Source organism: Colletes gigas, unplaced genomic scaffold (assembly GCF_013123115.1).
Source record: "Colletes gigas isolate AHSC1104 unplaced genomic scaffold, ASM1312311v1 Colletes_gigas_Sc00010, whole genome shotgun sequence".
NCBI lineage: Eukaryota > Metazoa > Arthropoda > Insecta > Hymenoptera > Colletidae > Colletes > Colletes gigas.
Window position 1 is genome coordinate 8,720,137 of NW_025106639.1, and position 27,826 is coordinate 8,747,962.

At 38.0% G+C, this 27,826-nt stretch overlaps 2 protein-coding genes across 8 annotated transcripts; both read left to right on the plus strand.

Moving 5' to 3' along the window:
* Positions 1-878: 878 nt before the first annotated feature.
* On the plus strand, positions 879-2,848 carry LOC122397815 (membrane-associated progesterone receptor component 1-like). Its single transcript, XM_043397241.1, has 4 exons — positions 879-1,001; positions 1,082-1,516; positions 2,085-2,234; positions 2,404-2,848. Exons 2-4 carry the CDS (start codon positions 1,183-1,185, stop codon positions 2,571-2,573), a joined length of 654 nt encoding a protein of 217 aa, XP_043253176.1. The 5' UTR covers positions 879-1,001; positions 1,082-1,182; the 3' UTR covers positions 2,574-2,848.
* Positions 2,849-8,742: 5,894 nt separating this feature from the next.
* On the plus strand, positions 8,743-27,744 carry LOC122397893 (CREB-binding protein). 7 transcript variants are annotated; one of them, XM_043397365.1, is made up of 21 exons: positions 8,743-9,736; positions 11,266-11,421; positions 13,178-13,389; positions 13,468-13,857; positions 13,928-14,213; positions 14,288-14,590; positions 14,668-17,582; positions 17,669-17,826; positions 18,990-19,100; positions 19,184-19,318; positions 19,395-19,871; positions 19,958-20,123; positions 20,344-20,514; positions 20,610-20,843; positions 21,006-21,236; positions 21,318-21,437; positions 21,553-21,854; positions 21,946-22,362; positions 22,449-22,764; positions 22,872-23,322; positions 23,416-27,744. In XM_043397365.1, exons 1-21 carry the CDS (start codon positions 9,655-9,657, stop codon positions 23,889-23,891), a joined length of 8,109 nt encoding a protein of 2,702 aa, XP_043253300.1. In that variant the 5' UTR covers positions 8,743-9,654; the 3' UTR covers positions 23,892-27,744. The 7 variants fall into 7 exon arrangements, with proteins under 7 accessions (XP_043253300.1, XP_043253294.1, XP_043253297.1 ...); XM_043397359.1 differs by having other exon boundaries at positions 22,872-27,744; XM_043397362.1 differs by having other exon boundaries at positions 22,887-27,744.
* The last annotated feature ends 82 nt before the right edge of the window (positions 27,745-27,826 follow it).

Here is a 27,826-nt window from a genome sequence, read left to right on the forward strand (position 1 = left end):
CACCCTTTATGCGGAGATAAATAATACCTCATTTATCTATACATATCTTTAGATCTAGAGTAGATACACAAAAATGGTTGGAAGACAAATTTAATAGATTTTTTGCTTTCTAAAGAGATACTACATATTAAAAGGAGACGATTTTGACGCGTAAACTAATTAGAATATTTCATCTCGTTGGAACCTCATTATAAACGAAGATGGTGTGTTAACCTTATCAAACCACATGGTTTGTAAATAACTTTAACCGGTATGTGCATCTTGCACATCCCTATTGCACTTCGAACGATGCGTCATCTGTTATTTTATGCATTATCAATTATATCATGTAGATATAATTGTTCTCAAGAGGGAATCTTTTTAATTCAATCAAAAATTCATATTGTGTGAATAGTATCTTCTTAGAGAGCATAAAAAAGTATTGAGCTTTTATTTGAACCTTTTGTTTATCGTTACTACAGTTTTAAAAGTATACAGATAAAAAAAGAAACACCTATCTACGCGTGGAGGTGTAGTTATGACCGATAATAAAATCATAAGGTTCTCAACAAACCTACACAGTTTAAAAAAATTTGGAATTTTCGAATTGTCGAAGTTCTCTTGTTAGTGGTAGGATATGTACTGTATGTATAAGAAATAAGAACTACAATGCGAAAAGATTTAAATGTTCTAAATATTTAGTAGTTTTGACAAGAAAATAATTTGGCATTTAGTTAAAATATTACTATCTCTACGTATTGTAAATATATGCGTTTCAAACATAATTCATTGAACCGAAACGTCGAGTTTACGAATACTGTTTCTGTTGTCAAGGCAAAGCATTATATAATGAACAGTTTTAATCTATGTTTTTGAGTAATTATTTTTATAAGTATCACCTCTTTTCGATTTTATCACCGATTTTGAGGCACCCTATATAATCCCATCGTTATAAAATCTACAATACAGATGCCACTGATGCCAGTACGATGCGAGTAGTGCGAGTAGTGCGATCAGTGCCGGTAAGTCAGTAGCACGCGTTTTAAGTTTTACACAAGTTAATTCAATAATTTAATTTATTCTTTTGAAAAATTGTTTCGAGGTTCTTTTTAAACGTTTGGTAACGCGCGTCAAACGGATCTGATCGTCGGTAAACAGAAAACATTTTATTCCCTTGACACGCTCGCAAAACTGCTGGTCAAAATGGCGGAAAAGAATGACTTGCCGGGTTCAACCTCGACTACTACCGGACAAGAAAGCCAACAACTGATTTTAAGTTTCGTCGGGGAAATCGTGAAGAGCCCGATAAATCTAATTCTAGTAGCCGTGATCGCCTTGTTGGTTTACAAAATTGTTAAAAGTAAGACAAGGGCGGAGAAACCTATGGAAGAAATAAAGATATTGCCGAAACTACGACGTGACTTTACAGTGCAAGAATTGACAAAATACAACGGCACAGAACCAGACGGACGAATATTGATTGCTGTCAATGGTAGCGTTTACGATTGTACCCGTGGTGCCAGATTTTATGGACCCGGTAAGGTTTCAACCTTTTTCCTATGACGTTTTTTTTTTACGCGACCGTCGGACGTATTTTCTTCATTGCACGCACGATTATTTCATAATTACCACTACTTACATTCTCCTTGCCTCGGTCTATTCGATATCATTCTTAATTATTTCGCGCTGCCTTCCATCGAACGTCGCATATCTGAAACCCGGCAATTATGCAAAAATAAACTCGCAATCACGAGATCGTGATAATGAATTCTTAAAAGTTGTGATATAACAGCAGGTCGATAAATTTGACATTTTAATTACCGAATTTCAACTATATTTCCGCTGTGTTTCTACGTGTCAGAATTAATTTAGTAAATGTGTAAGTTCAGTTTATTGCGCGTGTATGCAATACATAATCGTGAGAAATGCTGTGTAACTGCTTCAAAGTGGATAATGTGTTTAAATAAATTAGTCAATTATGATTATATTTATCGCTTATTACGTGCTACAAATTTAATCTTACAGTTTTGTCACTACATGTTCTTTTAGCGCTTACTATTACATTATTATGGATTTTAAATTAATTTTAATTAATTTTGTTGCAGGTGGTCCATACGCAGCATTTGGTGGACGTGATGCTAGTAGATGCTTAGCAACATTTTCAATAGATGTACCAAAAGATGAGTATGATGACCTAAGTGACTTGAACACTACAGAAATGAATTCTGTGATAGAATGGGAGGAGCAATTTAAAGGTAAATAAAATATTACAATAAACATTATTCTATACATATAATAAATAGATCTATGCATATTGAATTGTAATCTACATGATTTAAAGTTACAGTTATAAGTTTTGAATGTAATCGACACTAAAGCATAGAATAATTACTAAATTATTAAACAAATTATTTTTCATTCCAGAGAAGTATGATTATGTTGGAAAATTGCTGAAACCTGGTGAAGCACCTACCAGTTATTCAGATGAAGAAGATGAAGGTAGTCAGCAAGAGACTGAATCAAAATCTGAACAACCAGAAAGTGAAACAAAGTCTGATCATCAAGCGGCTAATGCAAAAACCAAGGATGATTGACCACTTGATTGTATATCAAATGCCAAACAATTTCAAAAGAATATTGCGCACATACCATTATTAAAGAAACTTTTAAAATCATGGCTCATGGAAATATTTCTGGATATTCAACTAGATATTTTGCTACGTAATAATGATATTAAAATAAAAAGTAAAGTGGTATCTTTCGATCAAGTTAGAAGTATGTAAATGTTCAAAACTGGTATTAAATGCGAAGCCTTTTTTTAAATATGTAATTTTCCAAACAATAAGAGCATTTGTATGGTAAAAATGTTTTTATATGTGTACAAAAGATTTCTTAATGATCCTTAAAACTGGCACTAGGCTTAAGACATAACTTCTGAACTATATTCCATTATTAAAGATCTTTGTTTATAATGTCATTCATAGTTTTGCCACATAACGTTGGATACATACAATATATGTATCGATATCTATAAATTTTAATAGAATGGTGTTATATTTAAAATTAATGCAGGACACTCTGCACACTTACGGTAGTGTCCATTTCAGTGACCACGCTCGGGACCGGCTACAATCATTTATGTGGACATGGTTACTTCTCAGAGTTCAACGGAGATAAGGAAAGAGGATAAGTGCGAGTGAGATACAATAGCTGGCACCCGAAACCATATATGTATACAATGTATCGATAACGACCGGCGTCAAGTTACGCTTGACACGCTTGATGTTCGAAGCGCCTTGGCTTCCAAAAATTGGTGGGGATTACCGCGGACGCTTAAGTGGGCACTACTGTATGTGATAAAAGCATACAATAATTCTTGGCATAAAAATACTTTTTGAAAAGAACAAATAATACAATCTATTAAACAAATAAAAACTCTAATTCATACTTATGTTTTATACCTTGGGCAATTTCATCAAAAAATCATACTTACCGAAATCATTATATAAATATATGGATGAAAGTATGAAAGTACTAATTCTGAAAATGCTTCTTTAATACAAAGTTACATTGAAATTCAATTTGAAAGTTTATAGAGATAAACGTTTACACTAGTCTCGTTTACATGATTAAAAATGGTGGTATATTTTGTGATCTTATTGAAAATTTTAACATGCTCGTGTTAATTGTTATTATTTAAAAATGGGGATTTCTTGATAATTGCTAACATTTGTAATGTTAGTAAGATTAAATTCCATTTATTACTATGTGGTTATTTATCGAAATTTTTTTTAAAATTGTAGAAGGTAACGGAGCTTGCATTTATTTGGTTACTTGTAAACATGCGTTACATAACTTTAATATGCCATCATTCTTTAAGCGTTTTAATTATTTTGTGCAATTATTTCTATTTTAATAATAATTTAATTACATACGATTTTTGTGATAAATTGATATTTATAGTTCGTTTCAATTTGAACTAAGTTATTGATTCGATTTCTTCCAAAATGCGTATTTTTAAACTGTGTTGAAGAGAGTAACATTTATTAACATTTATTAATTGTTAAAAAACTGTTTTCATCGATCTGTGAGTTACTATAAAAAATAAGAACCATTTTATTGTAATTTATATGAAAATTTGCATGTAGTTTGTCAAATTTTAATACGCGTATGATTTTAACTACATGGAAATATTTTCAGTTTAGATAAGTCAAATTGATTCTGTATCATTCCTGTTAAACTGAAATATTTATAATCTATTTTATGATTATTTCAAGTAATTAATATGTCCTATTTATCTATAATGATACTTTGATGAATTTTAAAATTTCAACAAGCGATATCGTCGAAGAGAAATATGCATTTCTTTTTTACAATATCTATCATTCACTGAATCTCGTTCATTGATACAATCAACATATAACAAGAGACTGAGTTCTTTGCAAGCATTTGCATTGTCAATTCTATTCATTTTCTAATCTTGAATAATAAAATTAACAAATATTTTTTATATATTTATTACACTGAATTATATAAAAAAAAAAAAACTGCTCAGATTAAAGTTAAGATCAAATAGTTGATCAAACATAACAAATTTTACATCGTATAATTTCAAGATATTTAACATTTATATTATATGGAAAATATTACTTTATGTCAAAGCATATTGTTGCATTTCCTTTGTTAAACGAAATGATTCAAATTTTACATCATTCTGTGTTAATTATTACATATATTGGTTATAAGATTATTTTGTAAAAAGTGTTATGTATTGTTACTTCAATTGTACTTTTTGTTATTACAGAAGAGCGAGTGGACAGTTTGTAAGGTGAAGGTTTTGGGTACTCTGTTATTAGATATCATGATACCAAAAGATAATAATAATTTTTGTTCATATTAAAATGTTCCTTTCAAACAAGTCCTTTCACTCATTTGTACTTGATTTGTCCCATCCTCTTTGTAAGTATAATAAATCGTAAATATGTTGTTACAAATTATACATTGGAAAAGAAAACCAATTGAAATTTATACAAAAATCCGGAACAAAACTTTTTAAAGGGATAAAAATTTATTTACATTAATTTCTGTTTTATAACAACATTACTATGAGAGATTATCATGAAATGATACAAAAGTTCATAAATCGAAACAATGTGAATTTGTGTCCCTTCGAAATTAAGGTCCTTCGCGCAGAACGTTTACAGTATAAGAAACGAAATTTCCTTCCAAATGTCATTTATACATGCTTGAACAAAATAAAAGATTTATAATTATTGCAACTATTGAATTCTAACGAAATATATATAATGAGGCATATTCTTCTATTACCTTCAAAATAAGGTGCATGTATGTTTGCCATTTATAAAAACCATTAGTTAAAATTAACTTGGATAAGATAATCATTTTAAGTTCGCATGCTTTTTATAGACAATTGTATCATATTGGTTTCGATAAGTACGATTATATCGAAGTTACGAATGTGAACCTATGTACTTTCGAAACATGTTAAGACGGATATTGGAACAGAACTAGAGTCGTTGATATATGTATAATTGTAAATCGCTAAAACGTTTATCTCCGTTGTATAGTTATCTTTTTGGAATGAACGATGCTGAAAACAGTTTGATCATAATCACCCAACCACTCTAACTCGTGGTAATTGTCGAGTTAAAGAGTCTTACGATTTCTATCTTTTCCTGTAATTTTCGTGATACTACAATAATATCGTAGTGTTTTGAAGTGATTACAATTTAAAATTAAAATCATTTACGATTTATACTTTCGGTTCATTGCCATTATTATGTTATTAAGAATTATTGTTACTATTATGAATTAGTTAATATTGTAACCGGCGAGATAAATGGTCTTCGTACATTAAGGGAGACATGAATTATGAACAATAGCAGTTATCGTAATTTAAGGCATGACCTTGCTTCTTTAACCCATTATAATTATTTTGTTACATGAGTACGTAAGTACTCGATAAATTGGCATTAAATAACCAAGACATTTTTCATTGATTTATATGAAACAATATATACTTGAGTTTTCTTTAATGACCAATTGAAATTCAATATTTGTCTTATATCTTTGATTTTTTATTACGATTTGTAATAAAATGAATAATGAATCAAAACTAATAATTATAACAAATAATATAGAATGGAATCATATCGTATCGACAGGCGAGATTACGAAAACTGCGTTCGTTATCATGGCAGACACCAACGGTGATAACAATGACTCAAAGGCTGCGTGAAAATAGCTTGTTCGGTTTTATAATAATCGAAATGCAAAACGAATATGCGGTAATTCGTGTTTCAAACTTCGTACAAGTTTTTAAGCAGATTAATGTATTGGCCTGTGTTAGAGATCGGTCAATGCACCCTTCGTGGATATTTTTATTTCCACTCGGTCATAGAAATATACACGATCGGTGCGCAGTTTCGTTAGATACCGCAATCTTGTAGTCAACGACTATTTTCACGCGATATGAAATAATAAGAAAAAGATATTACGAGTCAGCTGTCAATCGAACAAAAATCGAACCAAATGAATCATAAGTGAACAAACTTTATTACTACTGTGTCGTTGTAACACTTTGAAACGTTTTGGTTAATCAGTAGTTACGTAACACTTGGTTAGAGATTATCAACAGATTTTCGTGATTTCTTTCCCCCTATTGTAATTTAGTTTTTTCTCTACGAGTTTATATCACTTGCACGACGAATCCTTTAATAACCGTGCTCAATTTGAAAACAAATAATACCCCTGAAAGGATGTTGACAAATCGAGAAAATATTTGGATAACCGTAAGATCAAAGATGTATCTTGTTAGCATCGAAACAAAAGATCTTGATCGAAAGATTCGAGAATGTAAATATCAAGGTATCGTGATAATTCCTATAAAGACTCATTCATAATACGTGTACGTTTTGTTAACAGCTCCTCGAATGAATCGAGATCACATTGTTGAAGAAAACAACGCGAGACAAGAGACTAGCAACAATCTACAAAGAGCCGCTGTCACTGAGATGGCTAGGTGGCTGCTGTCACGCCGTTATCCAGTTCCCGTCCCATTTCCAATACTCCCTCTTCTCTCACGTTCACGTTCACCTCTTTCTTTACACAATTCTCTGTATCTGACACTATCGTGCGCGCGCGCGCGCGCACGCATAAACGCATGACCGAGAGAAAGAATAAGTGTAGCAAAGAGCGAGAAAGAAAGGAGTAGGAAAAGGGAGATGGAAGCAAGTTCACGCACAATATATGCGTGTGACGGGTCGCGTGCCGTTCGCACCTATCCACACGAGTCAGATTCTCTTTCTCGAGGAGAGGACGTTCTGCGCAACGCATTCTCCCCACCTTGCGTGCATTCTTCCTTTTAACCTGTCGATCGAGAAATCCCTGGCCATCTTGTAACAACATCCCCTTTTGACACTCTTAAATTTGTAAATACATCGTCGAACAATACCCTTGATGTTTGTTGTTGCACGCGAAACGGTGAATACAGATCTTTGTTAAAAAAGAGAGATACATTATGTACGAACTCAACAAGTTAATTATAAATCTAACCGAGTAATGTAATAAATCTTTCATCGCGATTAAAAAGAGAAAGTGCTCATTCGTGTGACGAATAGACGTCCGCAATTTATAAACTTTAGTTAGCGAAATAGTACGGAAGCATACCAAGAGAGTAAAGTGATTACAGTCTGCCTTAAATAATATCAAACGTAAGCCATTTTGGTAACATTATTTCGTTTACCTGCGATCATTAACATCTTTAATAAATTTTTATTACTATACGGTAACATAGTGTAATGGACTAATGGATTAATTCTAAGGGGCATTAAATTTAAGCAAAAGTACTAATTTTTAATTTACCACGAATTTATTTATCAAACGTGATTTTGTATATAAAATTCCTTAAATGTAATTAATATTAATAATAATAATAAAACTGTCAAAAATACTTTATATAATTTTTATAATTTTTATACTATTTCAATAGGATTACATAATAATGGCGGACATCTTAACGATCATATTTGATATATATAATTTTATAATACAATGTAAATAAATTATAAAAAATTTGACTTTTATAATAATGTTACCATAATTTGCTTTTCCTTTTGTCAAACGACTTCTAATGCTTCTGTAAAAACTATTAAGAGCTCTATAAGTATAATACATAAACGTAAAGTAAAGATTTATAAGATGTGTATAGAATAAGATGTTATATAAAAATCCATTTTTGAAATGGAAAGAGATAGATCGCGTGAATCACTATTCCAGTATTTTACGTTATAAGAAACAAATAAAACTAGGATATTTAGCGTATTTCGCAGGTTATGAAAATCACCATTGTAGACAGTATCGTGACTGGTTATTATAAAAATATCTCGTAGATAATTCAAGTCGTTAAACTTTGATGTAAAAGTGTTGTGAAACTAATAATAACGAGTCCGATTTAAAAAGCGTCATACAACCACCGTGCGAGACCGGGCATCATCAAATGGCGGCAGAGGAATAAACGAAATTCTCGTAGCTGTTGGACCGGCGGCGTGAACGTAATCACGGCGTTCGTGGCCTCGCAGCAATTCGACCAATCACGGTTAAACGGTAGGTCACGTGAACGGTCGAACCAATCAGGCGGCCGGTCTAACGTCACGGTAACCATACGGAGCCAGTCGGACATTTTCTGACAAGCGTAGAAAAACTTCTCGTCAACAGCAGCCGCCATTTTACGTTAGCCGATACTCGTGCAGTGCGGAACTCTCGCGATCGCTTTTCTCGAGCGAATTTCTGTGGCGCGCGGTGGCCGCCCCGGAGCCGATTCATTTCATCGTCCTCGCCTCCTGGCGTCTGTGATTGCCTCGAATGTGCGGGGAAAGCGAGCCGCGTCCGCAGTGATCGTTCGCGCGCCCCGTGTCGCAGTGTGCCAAGGCGAGAGAAGAGGAGAGGAAGATGGTGCCAGCGGGCCTTGAGAGCGATATCGTTGCTGCGAGATAGCGCCGTGCGCGCAGCCAGTCCGCCACACTCGAGTGTTTGACGAGAGTCGTGTGCGACCGACTACTAAACGAATTAAACGCGAGGACCACCTTGTTCAGTAGTGTGTGCATTTAATATCACCGTAGTGATCCTCGCGATTAGTAATACTCGATAGTCCTGGTAACTTCTCGGTCTGTCCCGTGCCTCGCGCGAGTGGTCCGTGCGCCTGTCGACAAAATTTACTGTGTGTGCGTGTGTGGGCTTTAGCGCGGGGTTCGACGTACCCCCCGACGATGCCCAATGGTTGATCGTGTAACGAAGCGTGCTCGGGGACGCTCTATGCGCCGCGGTTCTCATTGTTATTGTCATGCCTGCGAATACGCTAAAAGCTTGGTGAATTTTCACGGCTTCAACGACGAGGAGGAAGAAGTAGCAACAGTGACCAGCATCAGCAACAGCGGTCTTCTATTGGCGTAGTGCAGCGTTTCGCTCGCCAGTGTGTGTTACCCGTGTATACGTGCGTGCTGCCTGTCTGCCTGCTGCCTGCCTGCCTGCCTGCGTGCGTGCGTGCGTGCGGTCGACTCGACGACTCGCTGCCGCCGCCGCCGCCGCTGCCGCTGCTTACTTCCTACCGAGAGTAAACAGCCTGAAAGAAGAAATAATTAACCCTGAAAAGAAACCATGGCCGACCACCTGGTGGACGGCCCGCCGAACAAGCGGCCGAAGCTTGGAGATCCTTTTCAAGGGACTTCGGACTCCGCGGGTAAGTTTTCACGTTTAATTCTTCTGTTAAGAAACTGGTGAATTAGTCCAAGTCGCATCGCGCGACTAACCTTTCAGGGATAAATTAGTCGCACGAAGTGACACATAAGCGTTCTTCTGGTTATATGCGATGTTGCTGCACGCATCTTTCTCGTTTCATTGAGAAATATATGTCCGTCGATTAGATTTCGAAGGTATACTGTCAGTCTGTTGATGGATTCAACCTTTGAGCAAAATTACCTACCTAATTCTCGTCGATGCTTCGAGTTTTTACTTTTAAACTCGTCATTGTATTTTGTTTCTATAGATGTGATGATTGTCCTTCGTGCGAACGATGATATTTTCAGATTCTATTCTCTTTTCCACAGTTACTTTGTATTACTTGATATCTCGCAAGAAAGCGTTGTGGTTGTAGATGATTGTTTAATTTTATGTTACGAGTGTCACTCTTTGACAGGCTCCTGTACTCGGACTATTTCGAGACCGTCAAAAGTTAGCTTTTCTTACTTTATTGATGTTTGTAACGATCGAAATCATTCATGGTTGTTAGTTAACTGTTTGTAAACTAACCTAAACTGTTCAAGAAATGCCGTCGTGAAAAGTACACTATACATATTACGAATTGTGCATCGTGTTTCTACCGGTACAATAATTCGTCCGAAGTCGTTTTTTAATATTTTTTTACATTTATCAAATCTGTAGTAAAGTTTATTTTACAAAAACAAAAAATTACGTGTGAGAATCATTGGTACCGCGTTATGACAGTGTTATCATTGATGTAAGTGAATGATAGAAATTTATGGACATAGTTAATTACAGATTTAGTGTTAATCAATTACAGTTTGAATATTAATTATATTTTCTTGCTCTATAATTCTGAAGGAATGCACACATCGAAGTTGTTTTATGTTCAATGACAAGTACATTTGCATATTGTGTATAAATTTTGCTCAGAGGTTACAGGAATACTCCATGTTTCGAACATAATTATTTGTATCTAAACAATCTACAACTTCTGTCTTGTTGCACATTCTTTCTCTCGTTTCAGTTTAATGCTAAGAAATAATAGTATGTTGTAAGTTTTTTTTTTTTTAGTTGTCTTTTAGACTTAGTTCTTATTTTACTTTTGTAGTGCATGGCAGATGCATGTAAATTTAAATAATGATTAAAAAGATAATTTGCTGGCATAATTAAATACCTTAACCATCTCCTTATTCTTATTTTCTTTAAATGCTATCTTATCACCTTAACAGTTTCTGAACTCAATAATATTTCATATAATCCCGTATTGAATTAAGAACGGCCGTGTCACTTAAATATTTGATGTATAAATTGCAAAATTTAGTCAGGTTTACGCGAAGTAAGTAGCAGACATAGTCTTTGTTACTTGCGATTCTATTGCTATTAGTTCAGTTATAAGTATTGGAATTATTTTCAACAAAAATTTAGGCTGTTTCTGCTGCTTAAAAGCTGCAATCCAGAGCATAGGCAATTTTCCACAGTCTGAAATATAAACTGTGATATATGTAGTGGGTATGGCGCCTCTAATGATGCACCATACTTATACAACCTATGGGGGAGGTGGCAGTGGTAACATGCAACAAATGCAGGGCCCGCCACAACAGCTACATCTGCCACAGCATCAGCTGCAGCCACATTGGAACAACCATACCGTCCAGAAAAGAAGTAAATATTATTACAAAACCCAGCAAAAAGTTCAAAAATATTAAGTCCAGCACTACAGAATTTGTTTGTCTGTCCATTCATCTCATTTATTAATACCATAAAATTATAAACTCATTCGATTACTTCCAGTTTATGTCATGATTTACCAGTTAGAAATTTCATAAATTTTTGTATTCAAAAAAAAAAAGTGTGTATAGTTTTAGCATATTGTCACTATGGTTCGATAAAGTTAGTTTATTATTATTATTTAAAAAAGTTTAAATAAAAGAGAGGATTACATTGATTGATTACCTGTGTAATAGAGCATAATTACGAATTTATATAGCAGATATGCTTAATACTACAGTCAGATTGATTTCTTTTATAAGATACTGGAGAAAAATTGGATCACTCTTTATAATATAGGAGAAGTTACATGTATAAAGGGATATTTTGGTTTGACACACGATATAGAAATTTAAATACATATGCTGTCAGTTTTAAATGCATTTAGAGATAATGAATGTAATATGGACATGCGACACACATGCACAGAGCTCTAAATTTTTACACTAGGAGGGAAATATGTCGAATAATATATATATATATGATATATATTACCAAGAATAAAATAAAAAGCATTCATATTTATTGAGCTAAAGTTATACTAGGTTCCTAGGTGGGTAAATGTGGTCTTTTATATTGATACATTTTTACACTATACAGGTAATTGGTACCAAAATTTAAATAAAACAATAAAATGACTTACATTACTTTGTACGAGTTTCAGAAACTTTATTTTGCTTTTTTTTTTTCAATGTTACAGCATTAAAGATTATTCCATTTGCAAACAATTGTAAATACTCTTTAGAGTGACTATGATTTCTTCGCATGACTGTCTACTCTAAAGTTTGCCATCAGTAGCTTTGCTGCTTTTGTAGTTCAGCACGGCGTTATTGCGAATAAATTTTTACTCCACTGTAGTATGATCTCCTTTAAGTTATGCTCATGCAGTGTATGTCTCATGTCTTATTTATATATGTATTTGTTTGTTTATATTTACATGTAGTTTGTTGTAGTATCTTTTCATTATTTTAATTTCTTTCTTTTTTATTTTTTTATTTATTTTTTTATTTATTTTTTTTTTTTTTTTTGTATATTTGCATTTGACCCGTTTTTTCTCCGTTGATGTATGGTCAATCACGGATAATCAAGTAAGTTAAAAGATACATTCGCGCAACAAATATATATTTCAATACTCTAGGTTAATCTAATTTGAATAAATACAAGTTATCTGTAATTTAAAACATGATATGTATATAAGTGTTACAAAGTGTGTGCATGTGTGCATATACGTGCATGTATACTTACATGCAGGTATATTATACAACACACATCAAATGTTACACGGTAGTACGAAGATCCTACTATTGAAACATTGGATAAAAGCTATGGTGACGGTGCTGAATCTTATCTTTATAATGTTACTAATGGTTTTTTGGTTTCTATGGTACATGTTACATCTAATATCATAATCTGATCTCAATTTTTCAAACTGGTTATCTAGAAAAGTAATTTTTCTTTCTTTGTAATATCAAACCTGCTTATAAGTTCCATAATTTGACAAGAGTTTAATTTAACATTGTAACATGCTTACTATCAAAGTATTCCTATGATTATTATACATTTCAAAATTTTACTTTTGTAGTAACCAGTATTTTTTTTACAGCACTGCGGATATTAGCAAGCTATTACTAATGTAAATGTCTATTCTCAGATTACATAACAAACACAGATATGTTTGATCTTGAAAATGATCTACCCGACGATCTATTATCATCGGGGTCTTGGGGTTCCGCAACCGAGAGTGCTAAACCGCCAGCAACAGGCCCAGGTCCAGGGCAGCAAAATGGTGCCCTTGACTCGGAACTTCGACAGCATGTACAGCAACAACAACAACAACTTTCGCATCATCTAATACAACAACAAGTTCGTAGTAAAAAATGTTATATGTATATGTATATATATTTTATGGAGACAATCATATTTCGTGTCATTTGACCTTAGTGTCTTTTGAAACAGGGTAACAAGAATTTGGTTGCTAACTCTTTGGTAATGGCTGCCGGAACCTTGGGGAACAAAAGTCCAAACATGCAATCTCCGCCGAATGTTTCTGTCTCTAAAGTAGTTGATCCACAAATGGTTGTGAGTCTGGGAAATTTACCAAGTAGCATAGCCAGCTCTTTGGCAAACAATCAAATGTCTATTGCAAATTCTATGGGAGGCCTTCAATCGTCGATGAGCATGGCAGGAAGTAATCCTACCATGTCAATGTCAGGTGGAATGAATTCTGGCCTAGTTATGACCAGCACAGCTAGTGGAAATAATAATATGGGTGGAATGGCAGGTGGAAGTTTAATTGTGACCAACAGTTTAAATAAACAGTCTTTAAATACTGTAAGTTTTATTCATACGTGTGTCCTGTATAAAAATATGAAATATTCAATCTGGGATTTTGGTATTCCAGGTAACCATGATGAGCTCTAATACTCAAGGAATTCATCATCCTAGCGGCCCGCATAGCGTTGCTCAAATGCAGAACGGGCCTGGAATAATGAACACCAGAGCTGTAGCAATGCAACAACAACAAGCACATATGGTTAGTGCCGCAGCAAGAGGTCAAAGTCCGCATCAACAAGTACATCAAGTTGGTATCGGTCCTGGGCAAGGAGGGCCGCGAATGCAGGCTCCTCCGAACATGGCAAATATGCCAAATATGGGACAAATCGGTGCATCCAGTCCCTATAGTTACGGTAATAATATTAACTGTACATGCTACTAACTCATTTTAAAACCACGTTAAAAAAAATATCTAATTCTCGGACAGCATCTCCAGGTAGTGGACCAGGACCTGGTGTTACCGTGTGTACTAATAGTCCTGTTGGAGTTGTCGCGCCGCAACAAAAAGGAGTAGGGACAAACATGACTGCCATGCAAGCTGGTAGATTTGGAACTACAGGACCCATCGGTTCTGCTACTGTCGTGGGTGGTCCGGAAGGTGGTATGGCGCAACAAGCTCAACCTCCTGCTCCAAGTCCAGCTCAATCTCAATCCGGTGCACCAACAGGAGGGCAATCTGGTCCACAACAAGCTACTCAGGGCCAAATATCTGGTACCGGTGCTCCAGCTGGTAAATATTAATTTTTATGTTTTGATAAAACCGCTATGAAAAATGAATTCGGTTGTATAAGATTTTTGTATTGCCAGGTGCTACAAAATCCACCGCCGATCCGGAAAAACGTAAACTTATTCAACAACAATTAGTTCTTTTGCTTCATGCGCATAAGTGTCAACGTCGGGAAAGCCAAGCTAACGGCGACGTTTGGCAATGTACATTGCCAGATTGTAAAACAATGAAGAACGTGTTGAATCATATGACTGCTTGTCAAGCAGGGAAAAATTGTACAGTGCCACACTGTAGTTCATCGAGACAAATTATTAGTCATTGGAAACATTGTAACCGCAACGACTGTCCTGTGTGCTTACCCTTGAAACAAGCTAATAAGAATAAAACTACAAACGCTGCTGCGGCATCTACGTCGCAACCAAATAGTCAACCAAATCCGAGTGCAACAGAGATGAGAAGAGCATATGATGCTTTGGGTATTCAATGCCCTACGACAACGCCTGGTTTAGGGCCTGGTCAGTGTGTTACTAGAAGAATACCAGCACCAGGTATGCAAGGAGCAACCGGGACAATGGGAAACGTCAGGCTAGCTCAACCTCAAACTCAAGCTGCTTCGGGTCAATCTGTGGTTGGTGCCGGGCAGCAAGTAGTTGCACCAAATGTATCTCTTCCTTTAAGTTCTGATTCTAATACTGTCGGTGTAGCTGGTAATCAGGCCGCGTCCACTAGCGGAGTTACGCCCGCTGCGGCAGCGGCTGCTGTAAATATACAGCAATCGGTTAACGTGCATCAATTGTTTGGTTTAAACGATTCAGGGCAGCTGAACGTTGCGGCTGAAAATAGGCTAGCTAGCCCTCAACTTCCGGTTGGGGCTCAGCAAAGTCAAGTAACAGCAACGCCGATGCCAGGAACGAAGGAGTGGCATCAATCCGTAACTCCAGATCTTAGAAATCATCTTGTTCATAAATTGGTTCAAGCAATATTTCCAACTCCCGATCCAAATGCCATGCTTGATAAAAGGATGCATAATTTGGTTGCGTACGCGAGAAAAGTCGAGGGTGATATGTACGAGATGGCTAATTCCAGATCAGAGTATTACCACTTACTTGCTGAAAAGATATATAAGATTCAAAAAGAATTGGAGGAAAAGCGTCAGAAGCGGAAAGAACAGCAACAGTTACAGGCGCAACAGCAACAGCAACAACCTCAACCTGGTTCGTCCGGAACAGCTGGTCCGGGTTTGAGGCCGTGTGCTCCACCTGGTGTCGGGACTGTTCCGCCATCGCGACCAGTTGGAACGGTTACTCCTAGTTTGCGTAGCCATTCACCGGGCATGGCTCAACTTGGAACTTTACCTACGATGGGCATTCCGCACAATAGAATGCAATTTTCTCAACAACAAGCCCAACAACAGCAACAACAGGTGCAGGGTCAGGCCCAAACCAAAGTCCAGGTTCAGCAACAAATGCAACAGCAGCAGCAGCAGCAACAACAACAGCAGCAGCAGCAGCAGCAACAAGGAATTTTAGTTGGTCCACCGGGTCCTAGTCCAAACGGACAAACATCTTCTAACCCTAACGTCGTTCCAAATCCTGGTCTCAGCCCTTTCGGACAGCCACAAATGTCACAAGCAAATTTAACAACTACTACCACATCCGCAACAACTAGTCAATTTCCAACCTCGAATGGCACTTCCGGTTTACCTAACAGTTCTCCTGTACAAAGTCAACATCAATTTCCCGACCTAATGAAAGTTAGAATGGCACAAGCTCAAGCAGCAATCGCGCATAAACATCAACAACAACAGCAGCAGCAGCAGCAGCAGCAACAGCAACAGCAGCAGCAGCAGCAGCCACCACAACCACAGCAACAGCAAAATCAGTCACAGCCACAACAACCGACAAGCACTTCTAATCAAAGCTCCACGGCAACATCAATGCCTCAAGCACCATCACCGTTCAACAATATGCAGCAACAAAGTAATCAACAACAAAATCAGCAATTCAACAACAATCGGCCTCTACCATCCGTTTCAACGTCCAATGATAGCGGTATCAGCACGTCAACGCCTCAAACTATACCACCTCCTGCGTCTAGCGGGCCTAGTCCCGGTCCGGTGACAACAAACGGACCTCAATCTACAACTTCCACACCTAATACACCGCTAGTTCCTTCGTTGATGACTCCAAATCAAACAGTTTCTTCCGCCAACCAAACACCACCTCATCCTGGCACCACACCATCCCCCGCCGGTCTCGCAAGCCTTGGAAAAGGGATGACGTCTCAGGAGAGGGCTGCATTAAATGCGCCGAGAGCTTCGTCTATGTCTTCGCAAATGGCCGCCATTACGGCTGCTCTGGATCGTGATAATTCTCCTAGTCCACCGATGAATAACAATAAAGGGAAACTGGATTCTATCAAAGAGGAGAGTATGAAAATGGAAATCAAACAAGAGGATGGTTCCGAGAATCATAGAATGGATGGTGGTAAAAGTGTGAACAACGACATGTCTATTAAAACTGAAATCAAAACGGAAGCAATGGAAGAAGGATCTGGGGAGGGTATCGCGAAGGAAGAATCTTCCGGTATCAAGGAGGAGCCAGTGACGCCGATGTCCAGTCAGGACACGACGCCGGACATCAAACCATTAGTTCCTGAGCCGATACAGTCGAGCGGAACATCGACGGACAAGAAACGGTTGTGTCTGTTTAAACCCGACGAGTTGCGTCAAGCACTGATGCCAACGTTGGAAAAACTGTACCGTCAGGATCCGGATTCTATACCGTTTAGACAACCGGTCGATCCCCAAGCATTAGGGATCCCAGACTACTTTGACATTGTTAAAAAACCGATGGATCTTTCGACGATCAAAAGAAAATTGGATACGGGACAGTACAGTGATCCATGGGAATATGTCGACGATGTGTGGATGATGTTTGACAACGCGTGGCTTTACAACCGTAAAACCTCGCGTGTTTACAGATACTGCACAAAGGTAACGTTGATCTTTGGAGTTTCCAATTTACTGTGCAGTTTTAATGTCTTGTGCAACGAAGTCACGAATATTTCTCTTGGTTTTAGCTTTCGGAAGTTTTCGAACAAGAGATAGATCCTGTAATGCAGGCTCTAGGATATTGTTGCGGAAGGAAATACACGTTCAATCCGCAAGTTTTGTGCTGTTACGGGAAACAGCTCTGTACGATACCGAGAGACGCGAAGTACTACTCCTATCAGAATAGGTCAGTATATTAACGAATCTTAGACGAATAATTATGTGTAACGAGAGGATTTACTCATTAACCGACAAAGAAATAGTCTGCATGATGGGAACACATTAGAAGGTTTTATTTTATCTTCATTTTGTCCTTTAGCAACTTCTCTATCTAGACAATTAGATATCTCCGTTAATGATTTCTCTTGCCCCCGGTTCTCCGCAAAGAATATCGACGTTAGATATATTCCATTCAATTTGAGAAAGTCAAATTGTCCAATAGGCGGCGTATTCGACTATACTATAGTGCATTTTTGTGAAAGGGAAATGTTCTACGACCGAGTACGCTAAATTAAATTGGCAGGCTAATTAACCTGTTTCGGTGATATCAGTCGTTACAGGCCAGTCCCCTGACCTACACGTTTCTTTCTTTATTACGTATATATATATATATATATATATATATATATATTTTGTAATTACAGTATGTTTACCGATGTGAAGATCGCACACATGAAATTAAAATTTTATTACGCATATACTTAAGGGATATATAGTTTCGTGCATAGTAATGTTTAGGAGCCAAATGTTTTTACCAAATATATTTTCTACTGTGGATAGTTTAGAAGAGATACGGTTGTAACCCTTGGGTATATGTAATTAAGTAATTTATGTATATAATATATTGTGTCTAACAATGGCACTCTTCTCTTCTTTGTATGTTACCTTCGCTCTACCCATGGGTTGCGCACGCACACACAAAATCCTTGTTTGCTGCTTGCTTCTTGTGTTGCCCGCGCCCCTTGCTTCTTTCCGACTCTACTACTTCATGCCACGAAAATTGATACTTGGAAATTGGACGATCGAAATTGGATACCTGGCGTAATAATAAACCTAAAACAAATTGTATCTACAATAAATGACAAAAAATATGACGACTCTCTACAATTTTTGGAATACAAAATGAAACGGATCCAAACATATATATAAATAAATAAATAAATAAATAAATATGTGTATATATATATACATACATACATGTACATATATATGTATGTATATATATAAAATTGGATATTCGACATTTGGAAACATCTGTTGGGGCGTGGAAATAAAATATTGATCTCCGTATGATGCACGCATGACATTGACCAATTGAAATTTGGATCTAAATACTATTGGAACGAATAGTCTAAAGGCATATGGTCTTGTTTCCGACAGATACACCTTCTGTCAGAAATGTTTCAACGACATTCCTGGTGACACTGTGACGTTAGGAGACGATCCAACGCAACCTCAGACGTAAGTTTCGAAACGATAGAAATCTCTCATTAAACTATCCTCCATCGACTACATCGAATACGAAATATCCTTTTTTATTGCAGTGCCATTAAAAAGGAACAGTTCCAGGAAATGAAGAACGATCATTTGGAATTGGAGCCTTTTGTTGTGTGTACAGATTGCGGTAGGAAAGTGCATCAAATCTGCGTGCTTCACATGGAATCAATCTGGCCGCTAGGGTAAGTAATAATATTTCTCACCGCTAGGGGAAGTAAAAATATCACATTAAATACTGATTTGTTATTGTTTCTCCAGGTTTACTTGTGATAATTGTTTAAAAAAGAAAGGACAGAAACGCAAGGAGAATAAATTTAATGCTAAACGTTTACCAGTTACAAAATTGGGCACCTATATCGAAACGAGAGTAAACAACTTCTTGAAGAAGAAGGAAGCTGGTGCTGGTGAAGTGGCGATTAGAGTCGTGGCGTCGAGCGATAAAGTGGTCGAGGTGAAGCCTGGAATGAGAAGTAGATTTGTAGAAAACGGTGATATGCCTGGGGAATTTCCGTACAGAGCGAAAGCACTGTTTGCATTTGAAGAGGTTGACGGCACCGATGTGTGTTTTTTCGGCATGCATGTGCAAGAGTATGGCAGTGAATGTACACCACCTAACACCAGAAGAGTCTATATCGCGTACTTGGATTCCGTACACTTTTTCCGGCCTAGACAGTTCCGAACAGCAGTCTATCATGAAATACTTCTTGGATACTTGGATTACGCGAAGCAACTCGGGTAAGCTCGAAGTGATCCACCATGTATGTTTCACGAGGTAATTATCGATGTTGAAAAACATTTATCTGGAACATTTGGTTTTATAGTTACACCATGGCTCATATCTGGGCTTGTCCACCTTCTGAAGGAGATGATTATATTTTTCACTGCCACCCCCAAGAACAAAAGATTCCAAAGCCTAAGAGATTACAGGAATGGTACAAGAAAATGTTAGATAAAGGCATGGTCGAGAGGATCGTACTTGATTACAAAGTTAGTATCATAAAATATTAATTTAATATAATAAATACAGTCTCAAGTGTTACCTAAGATTTGACTGTTAATCTCGGGTGTCAGAGAAGACTAAAAGTAATGTCTCAGAAAGCTAATGTTCTTATTGAATTTGTAAATTTGAACATAGGATCGGTAGACAACAATTGAGAAGAAAATTTATCGAATAGTAAAGTAAATGTGTATTGTTTATTAATTCTAGGATATTTTGAAACAAGCAATGGAAGACAAATTGTCGTCAGCTGCCGATTTACCGTATTTTGAAGGTGATTTTTGGCCGAATGTTTTAGAAGAAAGTATCAAGGAATTAGATCAAGAGGAGGAAGAGAAACGTAAACAAGCTGAAGCTGCCGAAGCCGCCGCCGCCAATGCGGTATGTAGATTTATTAATAAATTATTTAAGATGAAAAATACAATTTCCAATGTCGTGAAGATACTGATCATAGCATATATTATATTACGTTTCAGATTTTCTCGTTGTCGGAAGATTCCGAAACTGGTCCGGATGGAAAAAAGAAGGGACAGAAGAAGGCTAAAAAGTCTAACAAATCCAAAGCGAATCAAAGAAAAAACAGTAAAAAATCTAATACTCCTCAAACAGGAAATGACCTCTCGGCGAAAATTTTTGCGACCATGGAGAAACATAAGGAAGTGTTTTTCGTTATCAGGTTGCATAGTGCTCAAAGTGCAGCCAGTTTAGCAGTAAGTGTACAGAACTTTCTTTTTTTTATTTACTATTTACAGCAGTGCCCATTTAAGTGACCATGGCCAGTCTCGAGCGCGGACACTTACGTGGGCACTACTGTATTTTATGCACGAAATAATATCGTCGAATACTTGCATTCAACGACAATGTTATTTCAGCCCATTCAGGATCCTGATCCAGTTATCAATTGTGACCTTATGGATGGTCGTGATGCTTTCCTTACAATGGCTAGAGAAAGACATTACGAATTCTCTTCTTTAAGACGTGCGAAATTTAGTTCTATGTCCATGTTGTACGAGTTGCACAACCAAGGCCAAGATAAATTTGTCTATACTTGTAATAACTGTAAGAGTCATGTAGAAACAAGATATCACTGTACGGTTTGTGATGTGAGTATCAAAGTAACTATTTTTATGAATATATTTCGTTTCTTCTATCAATGGATTTAATGGTGTCGTTTATCCGAACAGGACTTTGACCTGTGTATAAGTTGTAAAGAGAAAGATGGTCATCCTCATCATATGGAGAAACTTGGTTTAGATTTAGATGATGGTTCATCGCCGGCCGATGCAAAGCAAGCAAATCCACAGGTAAAATATTTTTAATTATTAGATTAGGTTTGGGTTAGGTTCCACAACAAGTGTTCCATTAGCAGCATCTTATCGAACGTATGCAATGAGTGTTTTTTTCTGTATTTTTCAATAGGAGGCTCGTAAACTGTCGATACAAAGATGTATTCAATCGTTGGTACACGCGTGCCAGTGCAGAGATGCTAACTGTCGCCTACCCAGTTGTCAGAAGATGAAGAGAGTAGTGACGCATACTAAGGTTTGCAAACGAAAGACGAATGGTGGCTGTCCAATATGTAAACAATTGATAGCGCTATGCTGTTACCACGCTAAACACTGCCAGGAGACTAAATGTCTAGTCCCGTTCTGCTCGAACATCAAACACAAGTTGAAGCAACAACAGCTTCAACAACGGTTACAGCAAGCGCAATTGTTGAGGTAAGAAGATGGATAATAACGCTAGGAAAATTAAACCGGATGAAATATCTAAGATAAGATTTTCAACCGATGTGTTATTTTTTCATTGCAGAAGAAGAATGGCTGTGATGAATACCCGACCAACAACGGGTCCTGTAGGAGCAATGCAAACTGGACAGCAAACCTCGAATGTTACTATGCCAACTGGTGTTGCTATGAAACCAGGAGTTAGCCCCACTAATTTACCTTCGCCGCATCAACCTGGAATAGGGCTGAAACCTGGCACGCAAACACCACCTGCGCATGTTCTCCAGGTTGTTAAACAGGTACAGGAAGAAGCTGCAAGACAACAGGCGCCGCACGTAGGTTATGGCAAAGTAACGCCAGGGGGTGGTGTCGGTGTTGGAGTTGGCGTGGGAGGACAAACAGGTGGAGTGATGCCTCCACCGCAAATGCAACGGCCGATGCCCGTCCAAATGGCGAATCCCAGTGGTACTCATCTCATTCCAATGGACCAGTGGACGCCAAGGTATTATTTCGTTTGGAAAAATGAAAATACGTCGAAAGAGTTTGACGAATGTGCATACGTGTTAGAACCAATGTTTTCATGTGTAGCAGGTATCAAACGAGCGCGGTGATGCAACAGAATCCTGGTTTAAGGCAACAGACTCCGCAGCAATTAATGCAGCAGCAACAGCAACACCAGGGACAACCGGGAATGGGAATGGGAGGACAAATGCCGAGACAACCAGGCGTTATCGGTGGTCCGGTTAGTCAGGTTGGGCCGCAGGCTCAAAATAACATGCACAAGCATGTACTGCAGCAACTTATGCAGACTCTTAAGAATCCCCATACTCCCGAGCAACAAAACCAAATACTTCAAATACTCAAAAGTAATCCACCGATAATGGCCGCTTTCATCAAGCAACGGGTATGATGATGACGATTATCACATGTACATTTTATTGTACTGTTATTTACTGTTCTCACTCTCGGTTTTGACGATTTCTATTATCATATGATTTTTTAAATAAAAAGGCGCTTGCCCTTCAGCAACAAAGTGGTCAGTACGGCGGTGGAGTTGGGGGACCTTTGGGTCCTAATCAGCCGCAACAACAACCTGGTTTGCAGCATATGATGTCTCAACAGCAGCAGCAGCAGCAGCAACAACAACACCAGCAGCAGCAGCAGCAACAGCAGCAACAACACCAGCAGCAGCAGCAGCAGCAGCAAGGTAGAATGCAGATACAAGCGATGCTGAATCAACAGCAGCAGCAGCAGCAGCAGCAACAACAGCAGCAGCAGCAGCAGCAGCCTGTTCAGCAGCAACCGCAGTGGTACAAACAGCAAATGCTGGTGATGCAGCAGAGACAGCAGCAGCAGGCTCAACAACAACAGCAGCAGCAACAACAACAACAGCAGCAACCGTTCACACAACCACCGGCGCCTCCTTACGGTCAACAGCGACCAATAAGGCCGTCCCTTCTCGGTAAGAGTCATTTGATTCCCGACAAAATGAGATTCGTCGAGCCGCTTGGTTCGTGGTCTAACGTTTGCCACGATTCCGCGTATTCTTCCTCAGGTTACAGTGGCTTTAGTGAACAAGGCTACGGTCAACCCGGTTTAAAACCAACTCCACCTCCGATACCTTCTCCGCAAGGTGTGATGGGACCTCCAGGGATCTCTGTACAGCAACAGCTCATGCAGTCCGTTCGATCTCCGCCACCTATTCGATCTCCTCAACCAAATCCTTCTCCGCGACCGGTTCCATCCCCGCGTAATCAACCAGTTCCTTCGCCTAGATCAGGGCCGGTACCATCACCTCATCATCATCCACCTCACGGTACGCCGACGCATTCGCCGGCTCACGAACTCGGCGGTCCAAGCGAAATGATGCTCTCACAGTTGAACGGCGGCACGGGCACGCCGACAGGTCATCCGGGGACCATGCCTCATCACCCATCCCCGGCTCCGCCGCCTACTAGTGGCACAGACTCCAGTGAAGTGACGCCTATGACGCCACAAGACCAACTCTCGAAATTTGTCGAAGGATTGTAGTGACTGTTAGTGAAGTCGGTCGATACGAGTGACTACGTTAATGGACGGGCGACGATGGTCTCGCATCGTGCGTCAACCGTTTAAAAGGACGGTCCGCTGTTCCAGCTCTCTGTCATGAGGCAGAGAGCGTAACCTCCATCCGTTCTGCGTTCCTAGCTTCGTGGAGATCAGGTACAACTACTTACGTCCGGTACACCGGCACGTGGAGGTGCCGCTGATGTCGAACCACGACGATGAGTTAAGATGTACCCGACGATGGTGCGATCAAATTAATCCGGACGACGCGTGTTCCATATTTCTATCTCCGAGTTAAGGTGCAGGAGCGATACAGCGTGATGTGGTGCTGTTTTAGAAATGCTCCGCGAAAAAAAAGATAACTACAGCTGGCTCAATGGACACTTTGAACTTCTTACGTTAACTCTGTACAGTCGTTACCTCAACCTCGGCTCCTTTTCCGATCGAGGATCGGCGGAACGACGCGAGAAAATTATTCGAAACTACACAGTAAATCAAGAGAGAGACTATTAATACGCCCCCGACCCTAAAGAAAGAAAAAAAAAATAATAAAAACACGCGCATACGCATGACAGACAGACAAACACACACATCATGACCCCTAACCCTTTACCATTCGCCCCCCTACCCTCCCCTCCTTTCACACACACGATCTTTTTCATCTTTACCACCTTCCCTCCGCTGCTGCTCGTGCAGGCTGAGTGAAATCGTACAAATGTGTTGTGTATACTTAACGTTAATTAATAATTAATAGTTCAAATACTATTAGCGTAGCGATTATATGCAGTTATTATATACCACTATTATTATTATCGTGACGAGATGCAAAGTATATAACAAAATGAAAAAAATAAGGACTGTGTATGAAATGGGAAGATATAAAAGAACGAAAGAGTACCGACGACATTGTATGTAAGGAAGGGAGAACAGAAAATTTAGTGGAAAAGTTAAGTAATGTTAACTTAGGATAATTTGTTATTAAGAAATCGCTATGGCTGCCCGAAGGTTGTACCTTAGCAGCATTAAATTTTATGGATCATTCTGAAATTAATCCTCGGATAATATGCTGGATACGAGTCGTCCTCATGAGAGGGAGAGAGAGAAAGAGCGAGAGAGCGAGAGAGAGAGAGAGAGAAAAAAAACACATATGAGGACGATTCTCTTCTCTTGATAGGACAGGCGAGACAACGCGGATTAACGGTGTCGCAACCAAAAAGTAGAAATTCACGACAAGCTGCTATTTGCTAGTACGGGAGGATTTATATGAATCGTGTTAATTTTTTGAAAGGCAAAAAGTAGCTTTTCATTCACGGGGGTCCGATATGTACAGTTCAATCAAAATGTAGCTACGAAGCGTAACCGAAACTGGACCTCCGTATGAAAAGCGTTCTGTACATACTATACTATTATTACGATAATAATAACGATTATTATTAATTTCCCTGTCTCTTATGAATTTATTATTATTATTATTATTATTATTATTATTATTACTACTGATTATTATTAATTATCATTATTATTATCATTATTACTATTATTATTATTATTGCAAGAGATCGAAAACGTATAGAGGTATAGTGTAATGTTCGGGAAAACAAAAAGCGAAAAAGAGTTCCACACGCACACACGTATACGCGCGCGCGTTATGAATGGGCTACACCCGTCGTGCACGAAAGAGAGAGAGAGAAAGAGAGATAACAACAACAACAAACAAACAAACAAAAACAGATACACGTAACACGTAAATTACCGACACTACGTGACTATGCCAGTGCTGTATCATAGTAAATTGTAAGTGTCATTTTTCATCCCACTGTTCTCTTCGATACCTATTTAAATGATTAGTTGATAAAAAAAACGGATGATGATGACGATGTGTGCAAGGTATGGTTCGTGAGTCCGTATCGTCGTGAATTTTCTTTGAAATATACACGGTGTACAATGTAGCCCATTATGTAATTAATACCGTAGCCGATTTAGTCGTAACGAAGATGAATTTTTACACTCGAGATGCGAATATATCGGTGTAAAATAGTCCTCGCGCGTAAAAACAATTCGACGTTTACCCGTCGACGAGAGAGAACTCTGTAAGAGAACATGAAAAAACGAACCGAAAGAAATTATCCGCTCGGAAGGAAAAGAAAACTTTACCGTGATGTATTTAGTACGTTGAACACACTTATGACTGGATATACAACATATACACGCGACATCGTACACCGTAACACGTGCTACACGTGTGCTTAACTGTTATTATTATTATCATCATTATTGTTGTTATACGTTGGTACATCGATGCCCTTCGAATTCGTTCAAAGAACAAAAGTAAACTTTATTCACGCAGGGAAGGGAAATTTTAACGTAAAGATGAACATATACGATCGCCGATGTGTTACGTAGAATCGATTCTCAGTATAGTTCCCCCCCCCCACGGAAATACGTAACTTTACGTCAAGTATTATTAATATCAAAGTCAGTAATTGCGTTTTTCTAAGTTTGTTTTTTAATCGTATTTGCGGCATGGACCATCTATCGAAAATCATCGACATCAAAACATTCCTTTTTTTGTACATTCATTCTTCTCCGCTCCCCGGTCTTTGCATCTTCATTTTCTTCCCCGGTTCGCGTAGATTCGAGTTTCCAAAGATGGAAAAAGGAGAATTTAAGAATCGAACGGTTTAATCTGATCGATCTATAGATCTAAACGAATGGAATGGAGTCGTAGGTGCATCTCGTGTACACGCGCAATTTTTTAACAGCGTTAGAACAAAAAGAAAAGCGAGGATCGACCGGGAAACTCTTTAAAGTGTCACAAACGACGAAGCACGGACGGTAATTGAGACTATAGATTTAAATAAACGATTTTACCTAACGGAAGGAGAGTTAATCGTAAACGACAAAAACCCAAAAGTATTTGGCTTAGTATGGCTGTGTTTAGGGCAGTGTTGTAAATCTGAAAGTGGTATACCTTTTTTTTGTGGTAGTAAACTCTTTAAGCGCGGACGTTCGAACGCTGTCGGCGGTGCCACTCCCGACGATCGCGATCTATCATCTATTTTATCCATTGATTCTATTAAATTAATTAATATTATTAAAAAGAGGAATGATCGCGATGAAAGTTCGTTCGCGAACGAACGGATCGCGGATGCTTCGCTAAGTGAAAAAGGATTTCTCTATCTTGAACGTGTTCGTGGAACAAATTGCGAGTGTAAAAATGGTTCTTAAACGCATTTGAACATAGGGAGAGAGAGAGAGAGAGTGACTGAGTGAATGTGTGTGTGTGTGTGTGTGTGTGTGAGAGAGAGAGAGAGAGAGAGAGAGAGAGAAGGGAAAGATCTTGCAGCGTTCGGAAGTTCGCGGATTGTTTCCGAATAAATACAAAAAGAAAGGCAACGGCGAAGCGGAAGCAATTTATTGTAACGAGAAGCGAATGATACAACGCTATATATAAATATATATTATACGATTTTGTTTTCTTTTTTATATTAACGGAACACAATATAGGTCGCGGTTATATCATGAGATGAAGATAAACAATAATTAATTAATTATCCAATAGACGATAATCACAGGCAAAATTATGAAACATAATAATAACGATTATTATTATTACGCTATTATTATTATTGAAATACCAACTATAGAGTACTACTTTTTCTTATGACATTTCGTAAATAGTAAATTGACGACGATGATGATGATGATGATGATGATGATGATGATGATGATGATTGTCTAATTAAACGACTAACGAGACGCAAATGTAACATTTATCCCCCCCTCCCCCCCAGGTGGAAAAAAGATAGAAATGAAAAACACACCATTTTCGATACCAGTCCCCTGTTTTTCTTCTCCCGGGAAAGAATCGAATAGTGATGGATGGAAACGTTCAAAGTTTTTTCCCATTTTCTCTCGAT